This window comes from Lates calcarifer, linkage group LG2 (assembly GCF_001640805.2).
Source record: "Lates calcarifer isolate ASB-BC8 linkage group LG2, TLL_Latcal_v3, whole genome shotgun sequence".
Classification (NCBI taxonomy): domain Eukaryota; kingdom Metazoa; phylum Chordata; class Actinopteri; family Centropomidae; genus Lates; species Lates calcarifer.
The window spans coordinates 22,088,602-22,111,758 of record NC_066834.1 but is presented as its reverse complement, the minus strand read 5'-3'; the positions used below and the strand labels follow the sequence as shown (position 1 = coordinate 22,111,758).

Here is a 23,157-nt window from a genome sequence, read left to right as displayed (position 1 = left end):
CCCAGCTAGACCAAGACCATATCTCCATTCACACAAATGAAATACAAATGGACTATATAAATCTACAAAAGAAAATCTTTATTTCAATCCCTCTTATCCTAATACCTATACAACTCTGTAAGACATTTCTTTTGTCCTTTTTTTTCTTTTTTCAATCAAAGAGAAAAACTGTTCGCCCTCCATCCGGAAGCCCAGGGAGTCACCATCCCAGGGGGTTTCTGGGAACGCAAACACACTGCTGCAGTTGGCAAGCTGCTGTTCGCTAAAGAGTTCAACAGAAGCCAAAACATTTGTTACAGACTCATTTCATTTCCTGGTAGAAATGTCCAACACTGCAAGGCAAATGTGAGAACACGCGTTTACATAGGAAAGCTCAAAGGAAACCAAGCGTCAAGCTTTTCCCTTAACAGAAACAAGAGCAGCTTTGGAGCTTTTGAGGAAAAGGGGTGGGGGATTTTTCTTTTTGAAAAGATGAGAGGAGGGGTACATGGTCAGCTAATATTGCTGGAATTTAAAAAAGCAGAGTATATAGCAACACAATTAACTAGTGGTTAGGCTGAGTGCCGTGGAACCAAATGTTCATGGGTTCAGTTCACTTGATGAGTCAGCATATCCATCAACAACCATTTATGTTGTGGAAATGACGGAAGCTAAACAGTGCCTGTGAATGTAAAGCACATTTAAACTAATAATCCCCCTTGCACACCCACAGTTCAACTAAGCATTTCCCAAGATGGCATAAAAATTTTACATTTTCTATTCCAGGTCTCTTGTTGCGTGTACAGCTGAGTTTTAGTCTACATTATACTGACTACATAGTAGTGTGTCCAGAGGAGTTTCACAGCTTATCCATATTTAAGGCCTGGAACTTACTGGCAGGGCTTAGCCCCGGGCACACGAACAACTCAGCCATATATATACAGGAGACGGCAGTTGAGGAGGCCACTGTTGACCATTTATTTATGAAGTCAAAGCTCTGTGGCAACAAGCTATCCACTCTGAAACAACTTAAAGCGCTTATATCCAAGCTGAATATTTCATCTCCAGATCACCACTTCTTTTGAGTCTTTTTCAAGGTAAGAAGTGAGGAGAATGACACAGGGCAAGCGAGAGAGTAGAAAGAAAGAAGAGGACACTGCAGGTGATGCAAGACCCCTCTCTAACCCAGTCAAAGTAAACAGGTGGGACTGGGAAAGCAGGAGGAGGAGGGAGGGAAAGGAGGGGCGAGTGGGTGGGTGGGTGCTGCTCACAGGCCTCCTCAAGGTCAGAAGAAGGAGAAGCTTAGTATTCTCTCTCTCTGTCTTGTCTCGAGCTTGCGCCGGCTCATTCTTTCGTCTCTTACGCTTTCTCTGTCGCCCTCCTTTTCCAGCACAACCACCTCAGAAACTAAACCAGCACCTTTTATGTGAGAGTTGGAGGGGGGGGGGGGGGGGGGGGATTGCTTAGGGCAAGAAAAAAAGGGCCTCAGAAAACAAAACGTTGTTGGGCACAGATTTGACAACATCCAGGGAATCTTTTGAGGGGACTCGGGGTCTGTTATGAAGCCAGGATTCAGAGCAGAAAACCTTGGCTCACTGAAAATGTAAATGCACACTAGGCAGGCAGAGAGAACAGACTTCTTCTCCCTTTCTCTCATTCCACCTCCTCCTCTTCCTCTTCCTCCTCCTCCTCCTCCTCCTCCTCCGCCTTCACTTTGCTCTCTTTCATTTTGATCTGTCTATCCTTGGTCTGTGTGTGAGAGGAGAGGCGGCTGGCAGGTGGCTGTGTGCAAAGGTATTGAGGCCTATGAAATATTTACCAAAGCAATAATGACTCCCTGGACAGAGCGAGTGGAGGAAGAAGGCGAGGAGAGAAGAGGGGAAAAAAGCGAGAAGAGAGAAATAGGAGAGTGAGGAGTGCCTGTCTTCTTTTTTGTCAGAAGCAAGGATGAACAAAGATGAAGGATGCATACCTGAGACTTTCAAACTTTACTTGCTCGCTGAATGAAGAATAAAGATTAGCGGTGTCACACAATAATGCTTGACAGCAGCGAAAAGAAATTCAAAATAAACTACAATGCTAACGCTCCCTTTTCATGACCTTTTAACAAATAAATAAAATACAAAACCCTGCAGCAAAATGTAAATTATATTTTAAGCCATCTTTGAATGCTACTGAAGTAAAAAAAAAAAATTCAAAGTGTTAATCACTGGTTAAAGTACACTACTCACAATAAGTTAGGGACATTGTTATTTACATGAATACCCCAATATGTAAGGCACACTGTACACAGTGAGACTATTATGTGGAAAACCCAAAATGAAGTGTGTCTATCACCCCAATACAATTGCCTCCCTATCCCAAAAATCTCTGAAGTGTATGTATGACATCCACTGATTCTCTCGCAATATCCCTAACTTATTGTGAGTAGTGTACTTGTGTTGTTTTTATGCTGCTCTTATCAAATTCACCTGTAAATGAAATCATGTGTCAAGTGCTGTGAAATCTTTTTCCTAAGGTTTGCCACTTTCTAGGTAGCTCTCTTTTTCTCATCACCCAGTTCTTCTCCTTTGCTCTTGGTGGAAACAAGAACACCATTTCATGTTTTCTTCCAGGAAACACCTACCCATCATCCAGTGTGATGAGGGAGAGTGCTTCTGTGACTGGGTTTTAATTTGTATAACCAAAAAGATAAAGAGTAGAGAACTGGGTAAGTAATTCTTTAAAAAAAAAAAACTTAAAAAAAAAAAAAAAGCTCTTTTGTAAATTAAATTAAAAGAGCCTGAAAATATATGTGAACACACCCCGGGTTACATACACACAGAAATTCTCCTTGTAATATTACCCTCTCCAGGGCTCTTGGAGGGTAAAATTTCTAGGACGAGTGCCCCTGTGGCGAGTCTTTAATGCACGGGCCTCCTCTTGTTTGCAGACAGGACTCGGCATCACACTGTGGGCCAGTTTGATCCGGACAGCCAGCAGAGTCTGCTTCAGATGAGAAAGGGGGAAGGAAACTCCACTGCGGTGCTGCTGTTTTCCCTTCATAGCGTTACCAGGATGCTGGGGTGGCTCAGAACAACAGTGAGCTCTCTAACCCAAGACTGTGGATTAAGGATGGAAGGAAGGACTGCCTCAGTGCAGCAAAGGTAGGGGGTCCGTTTGGATGTGTCTACAATGGAAGTGAGCTGCAGATAGAGAGCAAGGGTTGGGACAAACAAACATGAACCTTTGCACTGTTTAACTCTGTATGAGACTGCCACAGATGGGAGAAAAAGTACTGGAATACTTTAAGTCCAAATGCTTTGACTTGAGTTGAGATGTTTGAGTGAGAATTTTTTTGCCTAGAGAACTGAAAATATAATTAAATTAAATCAAACTACACAAAAAAAGTTTAAAAAGCAGCTTTCTAAAAAGTGAATTATTGATTTTAGGTTAAGATCATTTCCTCCAAATCTGTTATGTTCCACTGCAATTATCTAGTAAGTACATCCACCTTAAAACTAATTTGAACCATTTTACAGCAGCGTAGCAGTGAGTACATGTATTTTAAGTCGTCTCAGTGGCAATTACACTATTAATCCTTCCACTAATAACAATTATGATCTGCCCTCTGAGCTACAAACACCAATCAGTAGCACTGCAAGTCCAATAATCAGCTCTTGCACTGTTACTTTGAGTAGCTGTTACTGGCATCTTCCCACCACTTTGCTTCAGAGCAGTGACTTAGCAGGGAGCTCCACTGCATGTAAGCATGGAAGATTTATGTCAGAGTGCGAGTATGTGTCCAAAACATGACACTCCCTGTGTACTCCCTGAAGCGAGAGGCTACACTTCCTGATCAGCAAGCCTGACACACTGGACAGCTAACCTCTGACCCCTCATTTCACCTGAGTCTCAGAGCGACCCCACAGCCCATTCTCTGGCTCCTGCGGGGTCACTGGGGTCACAGTTGACACAGCAGTACTGTGTTATGCTGAGCTCTGAGAGCCTCCACACATCAGCACCACCCCTTCACTCAGGAAATCAGTGTCAAGCCAAATGGACTCTACAGCATGTGTGTAAATGTGTGTTTAAGTGTGTGAAGACATGGTTTTCTTCTTTATCTAAACCTTATAATAATAACTATTATTATTGTTATTATTGGGATGTTAATAATCCTTAGACATTAGAGTGATCAGTCAGTGTGTATGGCTGTGTGTGTAATGTATATCGAGCTTGTCTTGCCTTCACATGAGGAATTTCCTTCTTTCCAAATATTGATTTTTTTCCCTCCACATATCTTTACTAATATAAACATTAATTTCTCCCTATGTAGATATTGCAAAACTAAGAGAAATGGGAGGAAGGAGGTGGATAGAGAAGATTGAGCACCTTTTAGAAGAAATGCGTCATGGGGGCCATTCCAAACGAGCCCATCTGTATGATCTGTAATTGATCAGTGTGACGGAGTGTGGTGCAGCAGCGCTCATGGGCCACATCTGACAAACGACTAGACACGACCTTAAGAGCTGACCTACACACAACTAGGAGAGTGGAAGAAGAAAAAAAAACCAGAATGAACGTACAAGCAAGCCTAGGAGAAAAATCTATGCAGCTGAAGTGAAACTGCATTTCGTCTGATGAGCGATGTTAAACAACAACTGGACCGGCGGGCAATTACCATGATTGGAGTGCTGTGCCTTGTGAGAGCCATCGAGACAGAGACAGAGTTAGTGGAGAGGTAGAGTATCCCCACCTTCTCTCTCCTCCATCGGCCACAGAGGCCCAGTGCTCATTAGCATGCATGCTTTTACAGGCCTGGCCATACCAGTCAATGCTCTCCACTTTATTTATTAGTAAATAGAGACAGATGGCGATGAGGAGGTGGTATCGACTACCCATAGCCTTTTAAACAGGAATCAATGGCAGGGGTGGAGCACTGAGACGGGGGGCATTAACTCGCTAATATAGCCTTATGAAATGAGCCAGGGATGTGTTGTGGCTTCTGAAGCTCTCTGGATTTTTTCAGTCTGCAAATCCCATTTACAGTACAGTATACAGCTATTTTTGTCATAGTAAGGGAAAAGGATGACTTTACCAGTAACTTACAGGACCTGACAGCTGTTGACATATTTACAAGCGGATGCAATATACCATCGATCCCATTGATTAGCCAGGCAGTCGTGTTGCAGGTTTTATTTTAGTGACAGAAAAGCATTAGCACATAGTGGGGCTTGGCCAAGCAGTAGCTTGGATCTCAGATCGAAGTGGGTATGTGTTGTGGTTGTATGTGAAAAGATGGGAGGGTGTTGTAGCCTTCACACTGACTGATGCGCATACACATACACTGTTGCACTTTATCCAGATATGGGGGAATCGGGACAGCAGGCAGGTGTTGTAGATGTCCACATTTACATTTACAACAGCATGTACCATCTAAATTTATTTAGTGGGTATTGATTGTTTGGGTGTGGCCTGAGTCAATATATGTGTAGTAAATGTATCCATGTTTTAAGGCATGGAGCAAGAAAAAAGCAAAAGAAGAGACCAGCAGATGGACAGGCAGATAGATAGATAGATAGATAGATAGATAGATAGATAGATAGATAGATAGACAGATAGATAAAGAGGTGTGGAGCATGCAGAGATCATGTCTCATCTCCAACATGCAGCAGAGGCTTGCTGTAGAGCTGCTGTCATAGGTCATCTCCATCATCTATATTAATAAGTCTTTATCATCTCCCAGCACTGTCTGCCAGTACACACCAGCCACAATCCAACACAGAACAACTCACCCCCCACCCCCACCCCAATAACCCCGCAGCCCCCTGCACAGGGACCGGCTGAGCTGCAGTGAGCCAGCGCCTTAAACCACCCACTGCCGAGGCAATTAAGAGTTTAACCTGGATGCAGCCCGGGGAATCCAGAGAGAGACTCCAGTCAAATAGAGCAAGGCTCTGCAAAAAGACAGGCAGGCAGGAGGGAGAGAGGGAGGAAGAGGAAAGTCAGGTGAGGTGAGAAGAGAAGAGAAGAGAAGAGAAGAGAAGAGAAGAGAAGAAGAGAAGAGAAGAGAAGAGAAAGACAGGAGAGCTGGGAGACAGAGGGAAGGAAACACGTCTGAGTACACAGATAGACTGAAGAATGGCAGAGGCGGGTGGAGGCAGAGAGAGAGTGAATCTCGGCACAGTGTACACACAGCCCTCTCCTCCATGAGAAGAAGGTCACCAGCTCTCTCTGAGGACTCCCTTAAATAAAGTCCCCTATCCTGCACTTTTCTGGGCAAACAACCTCCTCTGCTCTTTATTAACTAAATATGAGGGGACTTTGACCGGGGGACAAAAATTCAATATTTTTTCCCCCACCAAATATTTAAACCAAGCAAATAAACAGGCAAATAAATAGATCTCCTCTGCCAGGGGAGAGGGGTCCAGCCGGTCCCCTGGATGTAATTTGACGGCCCACTTACTTGGAGGGCCAGAGCCCAGCGCTACTCAGACACTCATTTGAAGAGCTGTCAATCAAGGGGCAGCAGCAAGGGGACATGTGTGTGTGTGTGTGTGTGTGTGCGTGTGTGTGTATGCACCACTGAGTGTTTGTGTGTGTTTGGAAGAGCTGGCCAGCAATTCATCCTCAAGGTTGGAGTAGATCCTGATACATCACACCTTCCTGCTCTCCTTACTACCTTTTTTTAAACAATCTGTCTCCACCCTCCTTGTATCCACCCATTACCCCTTTATCTTAACATTAGCCAAATATACAGAGGTTTTTAATCACTGTCGCCCAAAGGTAGAATACTTCACTTGTGAGGTATTTACTGTCGCTTTGTTCTCCTTCTCATATTGTGCTAAAATGCAAGCAGAAACAGCACTGGATGTCTTAATCAGTCAGCCAGTGCCAAAGAAAGAAATAGGGTGATGTTTTTTGAAACTCAAAGTATAGTAAAGTAACAGGGAGGAAGTTGAGAAACCAAATGGTCACTCAAAGTGTTCAGTTTCATTTGACTAAACTTGAAATACTGTCTCGTGTGTTGTCATCGCACAAGTGGTGATGGCTCATGAAAGGTGATTGACTTCCTTCTTTCCTTTTGTTCTACCTTTCTACAAAGAAGCGATGCTAGTCTAAGCCTTTTCTCTCCCCTGCTGGGTACGGGTGGGGCGGGTGGTGGTGAGAGGCTGGTGATATCAAAAAGTCCTTTCATCCATATTAGATGAGATGCAGATGACTCAATTATGCTTGGCCTGACATCAAGACCACTTGGCGAAGAAGCTGCTAACGCTGGAAAACGATCCATTTAATCCCACTGATATGAATGGCAGGGCGCTAACAGGGCTCGCAATGGTAAGAGAGTGAGACAGGTATGAGCGGAGATACTTAAGCGTCATTCTGGAGGAAGACAGCTCAATGTGTGTGACGGGTGGGAAAGGGGATTTAAAGATACACCGCCATATTAAAAGTTTTTTTTACCGCCTTTTGTCTCTGATAACAAGACCTGACACAAAGCCTAAAATGGACCCATGTGACACAGTGGAAAAGGCAGTTCAGTCTATAAATGCTTCTTCCTCACAGCCTCTTTTGTTTATAGCAATTGTGATTTTCAATCTAAATCATTTCAAAATAAAATGTTGAAAAAAATTAAATAATGTGAAAATGCTATGAATAGGCCTCGAGGAGCTCCTTAAGTCTGGTCTGTGAATGAAAATGGAATGGCCAATTTGACCAGAGGTGCACAAAAAGCATCAGATGAAGATTAGGAGTGAATGAGAGAAATGGGTCAGCCACTTCAGACTGGAAATGAGAGAGTGAGAGATAAAGAGAGTGAGGTCCTTCAGGACAGATGATATCAGGGCTGCTGGTCACTAGAGCCAGGGCCACAGCAACAACCCACAAGCATGCTCTACATTTGATCAGACTGCTGTTTGATCTGCAAGACCTCTCTCCCTCAAGACCCACTCTACATTCTCCTATCACACATACATACACATAAACACACACACACACACAAACACACACATCATGCCATACCCTCCACTCATCGGAGCTGCTAAGCTGCCAACATCTTGACAGCATCAACATCAGCATTGAGACTTCACCATCGCTTTACTCTCACTCTAGTTCTAATATTAAGTGAAGTGGGGGGCAGTGAGCATGTCAATGGTGATCACCCTGCTAACAGACAGGACAGTTGGTTTGTAAGGAAGAGATGCTTGAGATTTTAGGACTCAGCAGTAATAGTGAGCAACTTCAATGAGGAGAGGAGAGGAGATTTGGCTAAAGGAAACTCAGTATGAATATAGGAATGGAGAAAGAAGGCAAATAGGTTGAATTTTATGATTTGAAAGTAGTGTGTGCTGCACAGTAATTTCTTAGGTTATGATAATACAACAAAATAACATAACACAAGTCATTTTGTGAGCCTATGGACTAATACACAAGAAAGAAAAGTGCAAAGTCATCGATAGTATATCTTGATCAAGTACACAGAGTTAAATAATTGTATAAATCCAAGTATCAGTTGACTAAAGCAGAGAAGCAAAGAATTCAATTCATTCACACATAAATACATGCTAATATAAGTCTGGGTGTTTTTAATGGCCAATACAATATATTATTTATTTTTTTATATGCAAGATGTGTATGAGTAAAATGTTTTTTATATTAAATAGTATATTTTATCTCTATGTAACCTTAATGTCTGTGTGACCTTCAGTGAAATTTACAGTGCAGTCACAGTAGATGCTGCTTTGCATTTACAGTATGCTGATGTGAAACTTCTGCGGTTTGCCTCCTTATGACCTTTAGTGCAATTAACAGTTGCAAAACATTAGGGCTGGTGTTGCTTCACATGTCTTCAATCAAGTCAGTGTTTTGTCGGTGCTGAGTGGTGTTTGTCTGTGTTAGTGACAAATGAGCGAGGCCCGTCCCACTGCTGACAGCCGCCCCAGAGCTGTGATGCTATCTTCAGCTCTTCAGCCTGCTTCTACAATTACTACTGCCTCTCTGGCCTCAGGGCCTCTAACACGAGCCTGCACTCTGGAACCTGGGACACACACGCAAACAGTCAGATACTTTACACACATCTGTTCATTTGTACAACAGGCTCACGGACAATTTTACACGTGTATTCATTCTTGTAGATACAAAGCACAAATACTGGAGTGTGTATTGTATATATGCAGAAGAATGCACCAAACCTGGTCCAAAGAACAAGCACAGTTTACACAATCTACACTAGATAACATCAGGGCTGACGTCAGATTACCTCAGTTATAAATATAAAATAAAATTGTCCTCGCTGACATGGATTGAATTATTATTCACCACAATGATGTAATAATTCTTAATAAATCTGTTTTCAAATTGCATATAAAACCATTTTAAAATTTGGATTCAGAACCATTTCCTGATTTCATTAAACTGCTCTACAATCAACCGCAGCCTCATAACCACACAGCGAAACCATTGACTGGGATATGACCCCAAACCTGTACCTTTCCCCACCACACACCTGGTTATTTTATCTCTCCCTTGCCTATTGTTGGCCTAATTGAAGCTGGCTTGGCTGGTTGGCTGGTGGTTGACCCCGGTCAGGACAATGCATACCTGTGGCTCTCACCAGCGCTGTGTAATTGTCTCTTCAAGTGGGGCCCTTTTCTAGTCGGCCCCTGAGGGGAGAGCGCTCCACACTCATCTATCACTCAGTCACTCAGCCACTACAGGAAGTAGTTAACATGGACGACCTCTGGGATGGCAGTCCACTGTTGGCGGGGTGTGTGTGTGTGTGTGTGTGTGTGTGCAGTCGAGGTTATGGAGAGATGCACAGAACATCAGCCATCACTTCATCACCAGGAGTGACATCACTCAATCAATCAATCCATCAATCATGTTGTAGTAGAATCTGTTTGCTCTGCTAATCCAACCAGCTCCTTTTGAAGTTTAAAGAAAACAGAGAGCATGAAGCGAAAGAGAAAGAGAGCAGAGAGAGAAAAACAGCAACAACAAGACCTGACACAAAGCCTTCCTTGATGGGTGTACATATGTATTAAATAGACATGGCATAATTTTGTTTTGTGCATGTCCAGTTGATTAAAAGAGTTTTCTGTGTATGTGTGAGAGCGTCTGCTGAGGCCTCAGTCTACATCATATATTAGTTTTGCTTGGCTTTTTGTAAACTTATCATCTCTGATTATTGTGCCTACAATTTAATCAGCATTTACGGACCTAATCTCCATAACAGATGTATTTTTATTCTTTGACTGATTTGATTCCAAGTCGTCTGTGTCCTTTGCCATGGACCAAGCACCAAGCACCGATCTCCATCACATCTCCAACCAAACAATCTGGGAAGCCATACAGCAACTGAAGTCATGCCTTCCCATTTTGACTCCCAAATGGATCATATTCAAGCGATCCTAACCACAATACACGTATCGCTGTCTACACTAAAAGAGCTTGAACATAATAGTCAGTGCTACTGGGCATAACATATCACAGTTTCAGAATCGCGTCAAAACACTGGAGAGAGAAAACTCTTACCTGAGGGAAAAGGCTGAAGACACCAGAGCAGAACCTGGTCCTGTAATCTTCGGTTCCTTCATGTTCCTTAGGAAGCTGAGAGTCCGAATATTCTGGGCCTCGTGACCCAGCTGATGCCACCTCTCCTCGGCCCATCGTTTTCCTACTGAGCGCCATCAGGATTAAAGAGCTGGTCCAAAGCCAATCCTGGTGAAATTCCTTACTTTCCATCACAAGCTGAGGATCCATCGACTTTCCCGGGAGAAAAATGAACTCATGTTCAAGGGTGTGCGAGTCCACATCTGTCCGGACTTCAGTGCCGGGGGTTACTTCAGAAACATCAGTTAGTTTGATCCTAATAGGAAGAAGCTTCCTGACTTGCATAGTTTTAAAATATTTACTTTGTTCATTTATTTATTTGACACAAAACTTTGTTGTCACCGATGCGTATTTTTCATTCCAGCGCGGTGTGAATAATCGTGTTTGCCGGAAATAGTGACATAAGTCGTCAAAGCGCGCAGTGACCTGTCGCAAAATAAGGTCGTGAATTGCCCGTTGTGTTTATGATAAATGCGTTTCGAGTTATTTTAAAGGCCTGTCTGGGAAGTGAATAATTATGGATACATTTTATTTTGTTCTCTCTCCTCTTTCTTTTTTCCTCCTCTTCATCGATCAGAAATTTTAATTTGTTCTCATCGTGGATTCTTTTACCTTAGGCCCATGGTGGATGAAGATTTTGAATGTTTAACATGAAATAATATTGGCCTTTGATTCCTCTTAGTCATAAACCAAAGAATCGAGCAAATTAACATTTTCACCAGGTGATGGTTATACATGAAAATTGAAGCCGATGCTAGGTAATTGCAGCTCATGGTGTGGAGGCATGGTTACATGTGCCAAATGTCATAACAAACCATTATATGTTAAGACATTTTAGGAAACACACATGTAAACTTCATGGTGGCACTTGAGGAAAACTCAGGGATTACAATGAGGTCATTAGGATACATCCTCTGGGTTCCATAAATGTCCGTACAGATATACTTCTGTACATTTTGTGCCAATCCACGAGGAGATGTAGGGATATTTCGATCAATGATAATGATCAATCTGTAGAGAATCTAATAGTTTGTCCAGAGTCATTGTTATCTCTACAACCTTGCCACTGTATGGCTAAAAATACAGGCACACTAATAAAAGAAGCCCCACTTAGTTCAATTATGCAGTGTTATTTCTGATTAACATATTTGATTATACAATATTGTATGTTGATTTGTTTTTCCCTCAGGGATTTGAGACGGTTACATTTAAACTAGATTATAGTAGTTTGAAAAGAGTCATTTGAGGTAAACAGCAGTGGAAAACCTGTTCTTCTACTTGTGAAGATTTGACAGGTTGTGGAAAGAAAGCATTAACACACTATCATGTTTTAATTAGTATTTCAAACATTTATTTGTTTTTGTCTTAACATCCTTAGAAAACCAAATGTTTGCTTCATGGGAAATTACCAGATATGTATTTATATTTTAAAGTTATAGACACATTCCTGTGATTAACAGTGCCATTGTAAACAGTAAACCTGACCCCTCTGCCACTCACATTTAAATATTAGGAATTATTTGTTTGCCTACTGTTCATGTAAGCTCTATCTGACCTTGACCTGGCATGGATGTTAATTTTCCTGCCAGTGGAGCTACACCACTAAATAAGGGATCTTCTATTGCTGCCCCATTTATCTTGAGGAGAACAGAGATTCTAGGGAGAGGCTACTTCAAAGAACAGTAACTCACCTCCACCACAGTGGGAGTGTAAAGAGACACATTCTTGCCTGGGCTGACTAGTTTTAAGGTCAGGTCAAAAATATTAAGAGAAATATAATCAATCAACATTTAAACCGAAACACACACACACATACATGTATGACAAAACGTTTGTACTTGTCATTTGTTTGTTATCCACCAGGAATAAAAAATAATAATAATGGACAAAAGTACACAAAGAACAGAGGGACGCAGGTCGTTGGATAAAACTTTTTTTTTTAATTACTGCCATTCCTATTGCTTCAGACAGACAAGCTGTGGCGCAGGGAGCACAGAGTGATTCAAACAAGTCAACGCTACTGCCGATCTACAAACAAATCTCTCTGACAACAACAAACAACAGAGGCGCAGCAAAAGAAGAAGCAAGAAGAACAGCGTTTGGCAACCATTAACATCTTGGAAAAAACTTCAGAAGTAAAAAAAGGAGTGCATTCTGCATTTTTAATAGTAAACAGCGTCTCTACTTCATCATGAACTAGATAGAGAAAGAAATCAAACGAGGAGGGCTGCTACACTGCTTTGACGTCGGCCCCCTTTTCCACCCTTTTTAGCTTTTTTGAAAGTGGATTTTGTCAGAAGCGCCGGATCTTTCTCTCGCTTTCTTGGATGGCCTGCAGCATTACAGTGGAATGTGGTGCTCTACACACTTTAAGAGTAATTAAAAGCGATTGAACAGCTGTAATTATGAGAAACGGCGGTTGTGTTCCGGGTCATTCTATCAGTGCTGCCTTTCATCAGAGCAGAGGCAGAGGGGCCCCCGCTGCTCGTCTCTGTTTCTCCATATGCACATCTTCAAGAACAAACAACTGGCAGGCTGCCTACAGGCTCACACACACTATCACTTTCATACACACGCACCTTCATGTAGACATGTGGGAGAGTGAACAACGTGCACATGCACAAACACACAGGCCGACGACGGATCACATGTATATTCACGTATACGCTAAAATGTACACGCACAAACACGCACATACACACTGTCACACATCAATATGGCACAAGCACACCATCGCACCATCAACACAAAAAAAAACCAAACACATTCTTCATGTTCTCCACTGGGTGACATTCATAACTTTTTTTTATCATAATCTTTCTTTGGTCTCTTCAGGCTCATTCCACTTCTGAACACAATAAAAGGGGTTACACTATACACAAGTGAAGAATGCAATACCATGTGAGCAAAGTGAGTTTTTTTTAAACCATTCTATACTGTATTATAACACTGTGACAAATAGAAAGCATATATGTATGTACTGTACTGGGACTACTGAGAATGAGTCAATCCATTGATAAAAGCATGACTGGGTTACATGAGATTAAGTAACAGAGTACACTGAAATAATAAATAGTTGCACAATGTATGCTAACACTGAAATGCAGGTTTCCACTTATGTTTCGTTAGACCGTTGTGACACTAGTAGCTTGTTGCTAAGCTTGCGTTGTTAGCATGTTACTGAAGCACTATTCTGGTTCTATTGCGGTGGTCTGGTTTCCTTCCAGCCAAATCCAAGCTAAGAGTGGCTGAGATGCCAAGGTCAGCTGGGGTAGTGGAGGGTGGAGTAGGGGGGGGTTGGATGTAGATACCCCAATCAAAAGAAAATCAATCTTGATGGGATCACAACGGAGCTGTCTTCAGTGGTCTGTCCCCTCAGATGATGTGGGGGCCATTCAGAAAAGCTGGTGGGTTTTCTTTGTTGTGTCTTTCTTTCTTACTTCATTTATCCGTCCTTCACATCCTGTTCAAGGAGATAAAAGAAAAAGAGCAATGATCAAATACATCTATTAAATCTTATATTCTATTTGTAAAGTGAACATTAGGTTTTGATATAATTTTTATGTCAAGGCTGATTTGCGGTTTGAGGACAACAAGTGGAGAGGCCCATTATACACTCTATAATTACCATTGGCTAAAGTGAGAAATTCTGATATGGCAGAAATAACTGTAATGTATGTACTTTTACGATGCCAGCATGGTTCTTCAGAACTGCTTATCAGATGTTTGAAAAGCTCTGGAAACCCCCTCACCCCACATCTTTCCAGTGTCGGACTCGGGGATGCTGCGTCCAACTGTTTCTATCAATTTCTAAAACTGACTATCTGACATTCACACCTGCTTTATGCAGTGACCAGTTGTGTGGAGGTAAGAAAGCTACCAAGGTTGAGACTTCTCTCTCAAGCTCTCTTTTTATTCTTTACAACACATTTTTCACTTTTCATGTGAACAATCAACTGACTAGAAGATTCAGACCTGTACGTACGCATGTGTATGAAACAAATAAAATATAGAAACATGAGATGGATAGAGTTTGTTTTTAAAGTGACTATTACGTCATGGGTAAGTATAGGATAAACTAATTAACCATCTGTGAATAAATGTATGTTGCATGTGCTATATGTGTGCATAAGCAAATTTCTACACTTCAACATCTCAGGCCCACCTCCAGAGAAGTGACTCCACTCTGTTGATGATGTCAGCCAGATCAAAGGGCAGCGGCATACTGGGGTCATCCACGCCCCAGAAGGGCCGGTCCACCGGGGCCTCCTCAGGGGGTAATGTCTGGGCCAGACTCGAGTGGCACCTGAGGCGACAGGACACAGGAAACATACGCACCCATTAACTCCTCCCTCCCATCAAAACCCAACTGGTAGACACTCATCAGCATTAGGACACGTGTCTAATCGCACTCACAAAACTTTCCGCCTGCTTCTAATTGTTGAGATGTGGCCACTACTGTCAAGGTAATGTTTTGTAACTATTGCCAAACCAAATAAAATCCATATGAAGCTTTCAAAAAATCTGAATATTCCTTCTGATTCCTATACACAGTAATTAATGTTGGCTGACAACAGAACGATTGTAGTAGGTGAAGGTAAAAAAATACTTTTTTAGATCCTTCCATCCGGTCTCCTACTCTGACTGTTTAGGTTTTTAAAGGGGTCAGTCCCAGAAAGTTAAGTCAATGATAAGTATATCTGTCTGTGAGTGTGTGTGTGTGTGTGTGTGTGTGTTTTAGCTCTTCCCTAAACACACAGTGGGTGTTGTGTGATTGACCAGGAGGCGGTCGACGTGTGTTTCCTCTTCTTTTTATGACTCCTAATAATACTGGATCCAATTAGAACCCCCAGGATATGAGAGAGTATGTGTGTCTGGATGTGGAAAAGAGAATGGAAGGCAAGTTGTCCTTTTTTGCTTTGGCAATACTGTTTTAAAACTTTCAAGCTAGTGAAGCTCATTGAGCTGAATGGAGCAGAGGGAGTGGTGAGAGGAAAGTGTTTCTAAAGCCATAAATGGCCGCAACAGTACCAAGCTGATGAGAAACCATGATATCATGTATCATGATTAATGTCCCATTCATCTTACACACATACAGGCACACACAGCAGGATCATCACTCTCTGTTGTTGCAATCATGACAGAGCAGTGAGAAATCCAGCCTCTTCATGTCACTGCGTGATTTTTATATGATTAATAATCTGGGGTTAGCTGTAATTTCTACAGTGTTTGGAGCCCCCACAGACCTTAGCCACATCTTTTGTCAGACCAGTGTAAATATTTACTGCGGTGACTCGGTGTTGCTCTCAGGCTGTCATTGTAAATCTGCCCTCCCTCTGCCTCTTGACAGACGAGGGTGACCCTTGACCTGGAGGTGCAAGAGGGAGAGGTGGAGGACAGCATTTGTATGTCATGTGTGTAGTGTGTGTGGTTGTGAGTGGTGCCTCAAGAATTTCCTTCTAGAGCCATGAGGCCAGTTATACTCCCCGCTCAGTCATTATGCCAGGGTCTGACCTGTCATATTTACCCCATCCACAACCTAAAAAACCTCAAACAACCCCCTCACACACAGAAACACACATGACCACCACCACCACCATGTGGCCAGCAACTAAAGGAGGGGATGGAGAGGACATAGATGGCCATAGAGAAGGATATGGGGGTCGGTTATGGATGAGATGAGGGGATGTTAAAGTTGTCAGGGGACAGCCGGGGGCTGCCACAATTTGTGGTTATATATTTTCAGCTGAGCCACTTAATGTTCGACTGGCTCTCAGCCTAAGTGCTGCATTTTGGTGCGGTTAGCCCTTTAAAAAGCTGCTGCATTACGGTGGTGAGGACCAGCATTACCATCCACTGTTCCAATATATCTTCTGCGCTCTGGATCAGGGCCTGATAATAGCATCTGTTAACATGCACTAAGTACCATTATGTAGCACATCACTTCATAAATAATACGATTAGGCGACCTTGGGGCTTTGCGACGAGCCGTGTGTTTAAATGTTCTCATCATTTATTTAGGGTGCGAATTAAAGGAAGCGCCACTTCAGAGAAGGAGGAGAAGGAGGAGGACATGGCTGGCATACATATCTACAGAGTGTGTGTGAAAGAGAGAGAGAGAGAGAGAGAGAGAGAGAGAGAGAGTGCAAACCGACCCAGACAGCACACTCTCACACACACTGTGTGGTTCTGCTGACATCAGCTTGAGGACACCATAGGCCAAGGGAACCCAGGCCTTTGATTTGGCCTGATTAAGTATTCATGCAGTAGGAGCTATGAGAGAAAACACTCGCCTCTTTTCTGCTGCCCTGACTCATAATGAAAGGCTACATACCGTAAAAACCTGACCAGCTGCCTTCAACAGAGCTGCTGCATTTATCTGACAAGGGATCTTGCAACATTAGCTTGCAAATAGAGGGCTCCTGGTTTACCAGAGATATAAAAGATATCAAGACTGGAAGACTATCAAAGATAATATAGTGTAGGTAATTCAGCACACACTTTTACACAATCTACCACTGTTCACAGAGTACCGTCCCTTGACTGCTAAAATGGAACCAAACAAAAAGTCAATATCAAGCGAGGTGCCTTAAGCTCTCCAGGGCTCTTGCTAGAAATTCAGTGTAAGCCACAATGGCGTACAAACAAGGCTCACCAAAAGACTTTCCCATGGCAGAACAGCCCACCTTAAAGTTAAGGTCAAAGACAAAGGGGTGTGTGTGGGAGGTGAGGAGGGAGAGAATGTGTTTGTGAGTCCAGGCTGTTCCAATGGATTAACCCCAGACAGATATGGGCCTAACTATCCCATCTGGCGCTCGGTCAAGAGAGATTGGCAATACAATCACTCATTTCAATTTGCCCTGAAACCTTATAGCCTGGCAGGCCCCCACTCAAATGGTATGCTAATGTGAAAGGTATCTAGGATTCTATCGCCTCTATTCCACAGAGGCCTTTCCTTCCATGCAGCACAGTGCACTTGAACTGCGGCTGGGGCGGGAGCGCCACGGTCCTCACTGCAATAAGGGCCGGAGCACCCTTTGCGCTCAAACTAACCACTTTAGCTAAAGTGAGTGTTAATTATGGACAGGCAAAGCAGTCAATAAAAGGTTAATGTAAAAGTCAAAGGATAAATTCCTTTAAGCATTGCATCATTCCACCTATCTCCGCGACCAACACACTGCTCGCAGGTCTCCTAATCAATACGTTTTACTGTAATGCGCTCCCCATCGATTTCCCCCCCCCCCCCTCGCTCCATGGTCCGGGCTCCATCACTTGGTTAAAGAAAGGAAAGGGAGAGGGAGAGAGAGGTAGGGGAAGGAGAGAGAGAGAAAAACGAGTAAATAAAATGATTAACCTCGGTTTCACTTTGTTGTTTCACTCTTAGTCTCTCTCTGAAAGGCTTGTTAGAGGAGTGCCTGGTGGTCCGATATCATTGCCATCACCATCATCCCAACCATCACAATCACCAGCATCATCAGCCCACTCAATCTCAGGTTGGTGTGTAATTGTGTAGCAGTACACTCAAGCAGGGCCATACATTAAAAGGCCCTCTGCTCTTAACAGGATGGAAATCCACCTAATAGACAACATCAGTGCTTCCGACTCATGCAATTACACTGATAAATGCACAATTGTGTCAGGCCAAGTGAAAAAGAACCCAGAGAACGTAGATAGGAGACAACACTTATTGCATTATTGCTACAGGAGGTCATTTGTAACCACATGGGACTAGTCAGCTCAGACTGTTTGACTCAGGACATCATCTTAGGGCAAGAGTCACACCATTCTGATAGAAAGCTTTTTGGAAGGGATTTACAGAGGTTTACATATCTTTACTTAGACGTGATGTGGTTTCATTTGTTTTATGTGACAGCCATGCAAATGGTCTTCAACATGGAAGACATGTCCTTGTAATAATATGTATGAAAAATCACCACAATGCCATTAACATATTAATAGCATTTTATCAAATCCAGTAAAAACATCCCCCAAATTTACCGCATAACTCTGTTTATATTTCAGTGGTTTTAAGAAATAAAACTTATGAACAACATAATATTCAAGCACTAAAGTAAAACTCGAAGACTTCCTTTGACTACCTGAATGTTTTGTACATTGTTTTTCGCTAATAAAAAAGAGAGCAGGTAAAAGAATTAATAATAGTTAATAATAGCTTGTTTACAGAATAACATGGGTAGTGCACTGAGAATCATCTCTTAAGTATGTGCCATGCCCTATGCATCAGCTAAACCAGACCAAAAATAAAGCCTGTATAAAGGTACAGTGACGCAAACCATCAATCAATCATCCATGTTAATTTTGAGCTGTATTATATGACTGTGCTGATCAAGGGAAGCAAATACCTCAGATCTCCTACACTCTCATGCTCTGGCTGTGCTTCGCTTGACTCTTAAGCGATCCTGTGCAGGTGTGAATTTTTATGGTTTTGGCAACCCGAATGCCCTATACTGAGAATGCAATCAAACAAGTCATGAAAAAACTAGCATGTCTCTCATAAATCAGCCTGTCCCTGAAGGTAAGGCATGCAATCACGTCCCACGGAGAAGGAAAGAAAGAAGTATATTATCCATGTACATTCTGTATCTATTCAATATTGTGTAAGAAATGAGCGATTGAGCACATCTGTCTTTGTATGTCATGAAGTTGTATAATGGGTGAGAGAGACAGACAGACAGCATTTATCTCCATACTTATCTTTCTACTGTGTTGTGCAAGACATTGGTGATGTCACGCAGAGGGCAGTATAACAGGGAGACATTCAGAACAAGGCCCGACCTGTGAAATGTCGAGTCTTGGATCTCAACCCTAAACCACCCAAGACTCCAAAGGTCCTGTGAACTCTCAGGGCTGTCTTCATTAGAGCCTGAACAGCGCGTCAGATCCCCACCCACCATCCCCAGCTCCCATTATCCCAATCACTGCCACATTCAGCGATAAATGTAAAGTGGTGCAGAATGTGAGCCAGCCAGCCAGAGAGCGTGGGCAGGGCCGTGTCTTAACCGTTTCCTCAGGATCAATCGAATGCTATTGTGTCTGCAGACAGCTGCTGACTGTACACTTTGTGAGTATGTGAGGTGGGCAATTGTGGAGAAAGAAACAGACAGAGAATGGGAGGTGTGTGTGTGTGTGGGGGGGGGGTCATCAAATGCGTGACATATGTTCCTTTCATTTTGATTCCCTCTAAGGAGCCGGGGCTAATAAAACTAACATCTGATGCACTCTTTTCCCCTTTAATTAATGGTTGTGGAAACCACGCAAAAATGCATTAGCGAGTGGGGGGGGGGGGGGGGGGGGGGGTCGGGTACAAGGTGGGTGCTGCCTGGTGCTTTTAACACTCTCCCCCACGTGCCGCCATGGCTCTGCTGCTTCTGGGAACAATAATTCTGCCAGGGAGCGTGGGTACCTTTGGGTGGGGCAGCCCCTTCCTCAGACTCTGTGAGGTCTCCCTCTTGCCAGCTGCAGTCTGGGCTGTTCATTCAACCACATGAAACAAATAAGGCTCGTTATTGTCATTATTGGCATCTCCAGCCAGTTGGGAATGCAGGACCCTGAGTTTGCATCGGCCCTGTGTGTACTACATGCAGGGGTAGTTGGGGTCTACGGCAGAGACAGAGAAGGTTCGTCATACCTGCATAGCCCCTGCCTGCTTCACACCCTGAGCGTTTGATGTGGTCTGGCTGGCTGCCCCGTCTAGGGCAAGGTGAACCAGATGTAACAGAAAAACACACACAAAGCCAGGTAGCCTCTAAATAGCCTTCATAATTGGAGGCAATAAAACACTACTGCAGTCTGGAAGTGCAAAGGAGGCAAGCCCCTGAACTACAGCTACTGGTCTCAAAAACCAGGTGGACGTCCATTAGGTGCTTAACAGCGTAACAAATTACCGAACACCCCGGCCTGCTCCTTCTCCTCCTCAGGCTACGGGATGGAATGTGGCCTAATGTCAACACAGGCGCAAAATTTACGAGCAGACAACTATTGTTCAAATGCAATCAGGTTCTAATAAAAAAAAGAGGCAGGAAAAGGACAAACAGATAGGGCCCTCCTGGCCGTTTACTCTTCCGACAAGGGGTGGAGAGACAGATCATCCCCTAAGGCTCTGGATCTGTGTGTATGTCTGAGGGAGAGGGAAAGAGTCAGAGAGAGAGTGAGAGAGAGTGAGTGTGTGTGGTGTGTGTGTGTGTGTGTGTGCACTTTGAGAGAGAAAAAGAGTTTTTGTGTGTATGCTCCAGGCTGACTGGGGAGGAATGAGGGCGGCTGGGGCTTTTGGCCTACTAGCCACCTGTGCCAAGCTACAGGCTAGTTCAACAGAAGCAGCTGGCTTGAAGGAAAAGTAAAAAAAAACCAAAAAAAAAACCAAACGTTTACTCTGGGCCCTGCCAGTAACACCCCAAAGACAACACTAAGCAGGGACGAACGCCTAGCTCAACACAACAACCCTCTCCATCATCGTCCCAAACGAGCCACACGTGGCCAAATACCAGAGTGAAACATTTTGATATATACAGGCAAAACTAATTAGAGTTGGTTCTGAAGAGACACTGAAGTTTTTCCTGATGACGCTGTTTATTTATAAAGCCCAGGAGAGAAAATGGAGCAATAAGAGGACTTGATGGTGAGGGTAAAGAGGTTACAAGCCTGCGAGTGATTGCACTTTTTCACAGCGTGGCGTTTGAAGGCTGTAAATCTGCTGTTAGGGAATCAGGAAGAGGGTTACTGTGGCGTTGGGAGCACTAACTCTTAGTTTTCCAGGGCAATGGCATGCCGTTGCTGTGAAAACTTGTTGTTCTGAGAGTGTTCTTGTAAAACGATCATTTTTAACCCTCATTCCTCCCCTCCATCGTGCCCCCCTCCACCTCCCTCCCTCCTGGCCAAGCGTCAGTGCCTTGTGGGCATCATCTGAATGGTGCAATAAAGCTGGTGATGGATGAGGCTTGCCTCGACAGCTATACAGCCGAGCCATTGGATGACACCTGACCCCAGTCACATGATAAGGTCGATCCAACGTGGGCACAATTCCCACCTGTCTTCAGGTGACAATGGCGGGGTCAAACTGGCCCAGCTAATTATAGCCTATTGTAACTTCAATTGCCTGGTAACAAGTCATCCTTCTAGCTCCAGGGGATGCGGTGTTGGGTTCTTAAGCTTTTGTGTAAAGTTAAACTGTGAGATAGAACCTTTAAACTGTTGCACAACAGATATTGGGTTTCAGAAATGTGTATATTAAACTGCTTTACACTGACAGACTTGCTGCTCCCTTCACACAAGGCATGGAAACAAACAAGTAATTCTTCAAGGACAGGAAACAGTTGTGCTCTGCTCTTCTTTGAATATATACAGAACTTGATTCAAACTGCATACAAAAAGTCACCTCATTGTTGACATTCCTTGCCACAATGAGATCACATAATAGGCTCAGCAAACCAGTGATACACACCCCACTGAAACAGTCATAAATCTTAAGCCCCATAAACTGGACTGGTTCAGGCGTAGGCTATAATATGACCATCAACACAGAAAAGACATTCCTGTAAAAACAAATAGCATAACAATGTGATCAACAATGTGAAACTGTGATCATATTAAGCAAGAAAATTTAATCATTTTCATGTCAGGTGTTGATATAAATGGAAAACAAAAGATGTAGTTTCGAAATGACTCAAAAGTTTAAAAGACCCATGTGACTGCAGACAAAAGATGAATCACACACCTTTAAACCTGATACTTTGATAACTCGTGATAATCATTTGACAGATAGTTTTGATGGAAAGAAATATCCGATGATAAATTCAGGCAGACTGAAATATGTTGTTAGTTTGGACTTTTAATCTAATTTCAGCTGGGTTTTTTTTTTTTTTAACTTCAGAATGGAGGGAGTGGCACACAGTAAGTGAAGATGTTCACATTGTCACATAGACATCTGTCAGCAAGTAAAACTGCCAGCACTCATTCTGTTTACAGTCTTCTGAAAATGTCAGACTGGGTATACAGCAACTTACTGTAAGGAGTTTCCCGGATGCTTTTGGGTATTTTTCTTTCCAGTAAACAAACCAAACCAAAGAAAAAGTCCCAAACTAAAAAGCTTCTTATCCAAGAGTGAGCGAGGCCTATAGTATTGGTATCACAGTATGCGAGTGTGTGAGCATTCATGCTTACACATGTGTATGCTGCGCGTCCATGCCAGAGGAGTGCTTTCCGCCAGGTGTTTGAACTTCTGCATCACCTGGTGCTCCTGCTGCGTGAACACGAGTTTTGTTTCACCCTATTAAGTAAATAGTGTAATTAAAGGGCCTCGGCATTTAAAACGCTGTGAACAGCCAGCAATTTGTTTGGAAGAGCAGCCAAGGCTAGGCCCTGAGGCACTGCGCCGAACAGGATGTAAAGAGTGCACAAGGCAAGCTAGGGAACGCAGTATAATGGTGCATGTAGGGTGTGTGTGTATGAGTACATTAAGTATCTACCTATGCAGATGAGTTCATGAGTGTGTTTGTGTAGGTGTGTGTAAATCACTCACTAAAAGTTGTTCTGGGTGTTGAAAAAAAGCTGTTTGTGGTCTAACAGGTACTT

General features: G+C 43.1%; 1 protein-coding gene across 1 annotated transcript in view; it reads right to left on the bottom strand.

Annotated features, from left to right (window-relative positions):
* Window positions 1-12,489: 12,489 nt before the first annotated feature.
* fto (FTO alpha-ketoglutarate dependent dioxygenase) overlaps window positions 12,490-23,157 on the bottom strand; it is a 117,546-nt gene continuing 106,878 nt past the window's right edge. Inside the window, exons 9-10 of the mRNA XM_018666888.2 lie at window positions 14,735-14,875; window positions 12,490-14,032 (exon numbers count right to left, since the gene is read on the bottom strand). Of these exons, the coding sequence (XP_018522404.1) occupies window positions 14,026-14,032; window positions 14,735-14,875 (148 nt within the window). The 3' untranslated portion in view covers window positions 12,490-14,025. The remainder of the gene's footprint in view (window positions 14,033-14,734; window positions 14,876-23,157) is intronic.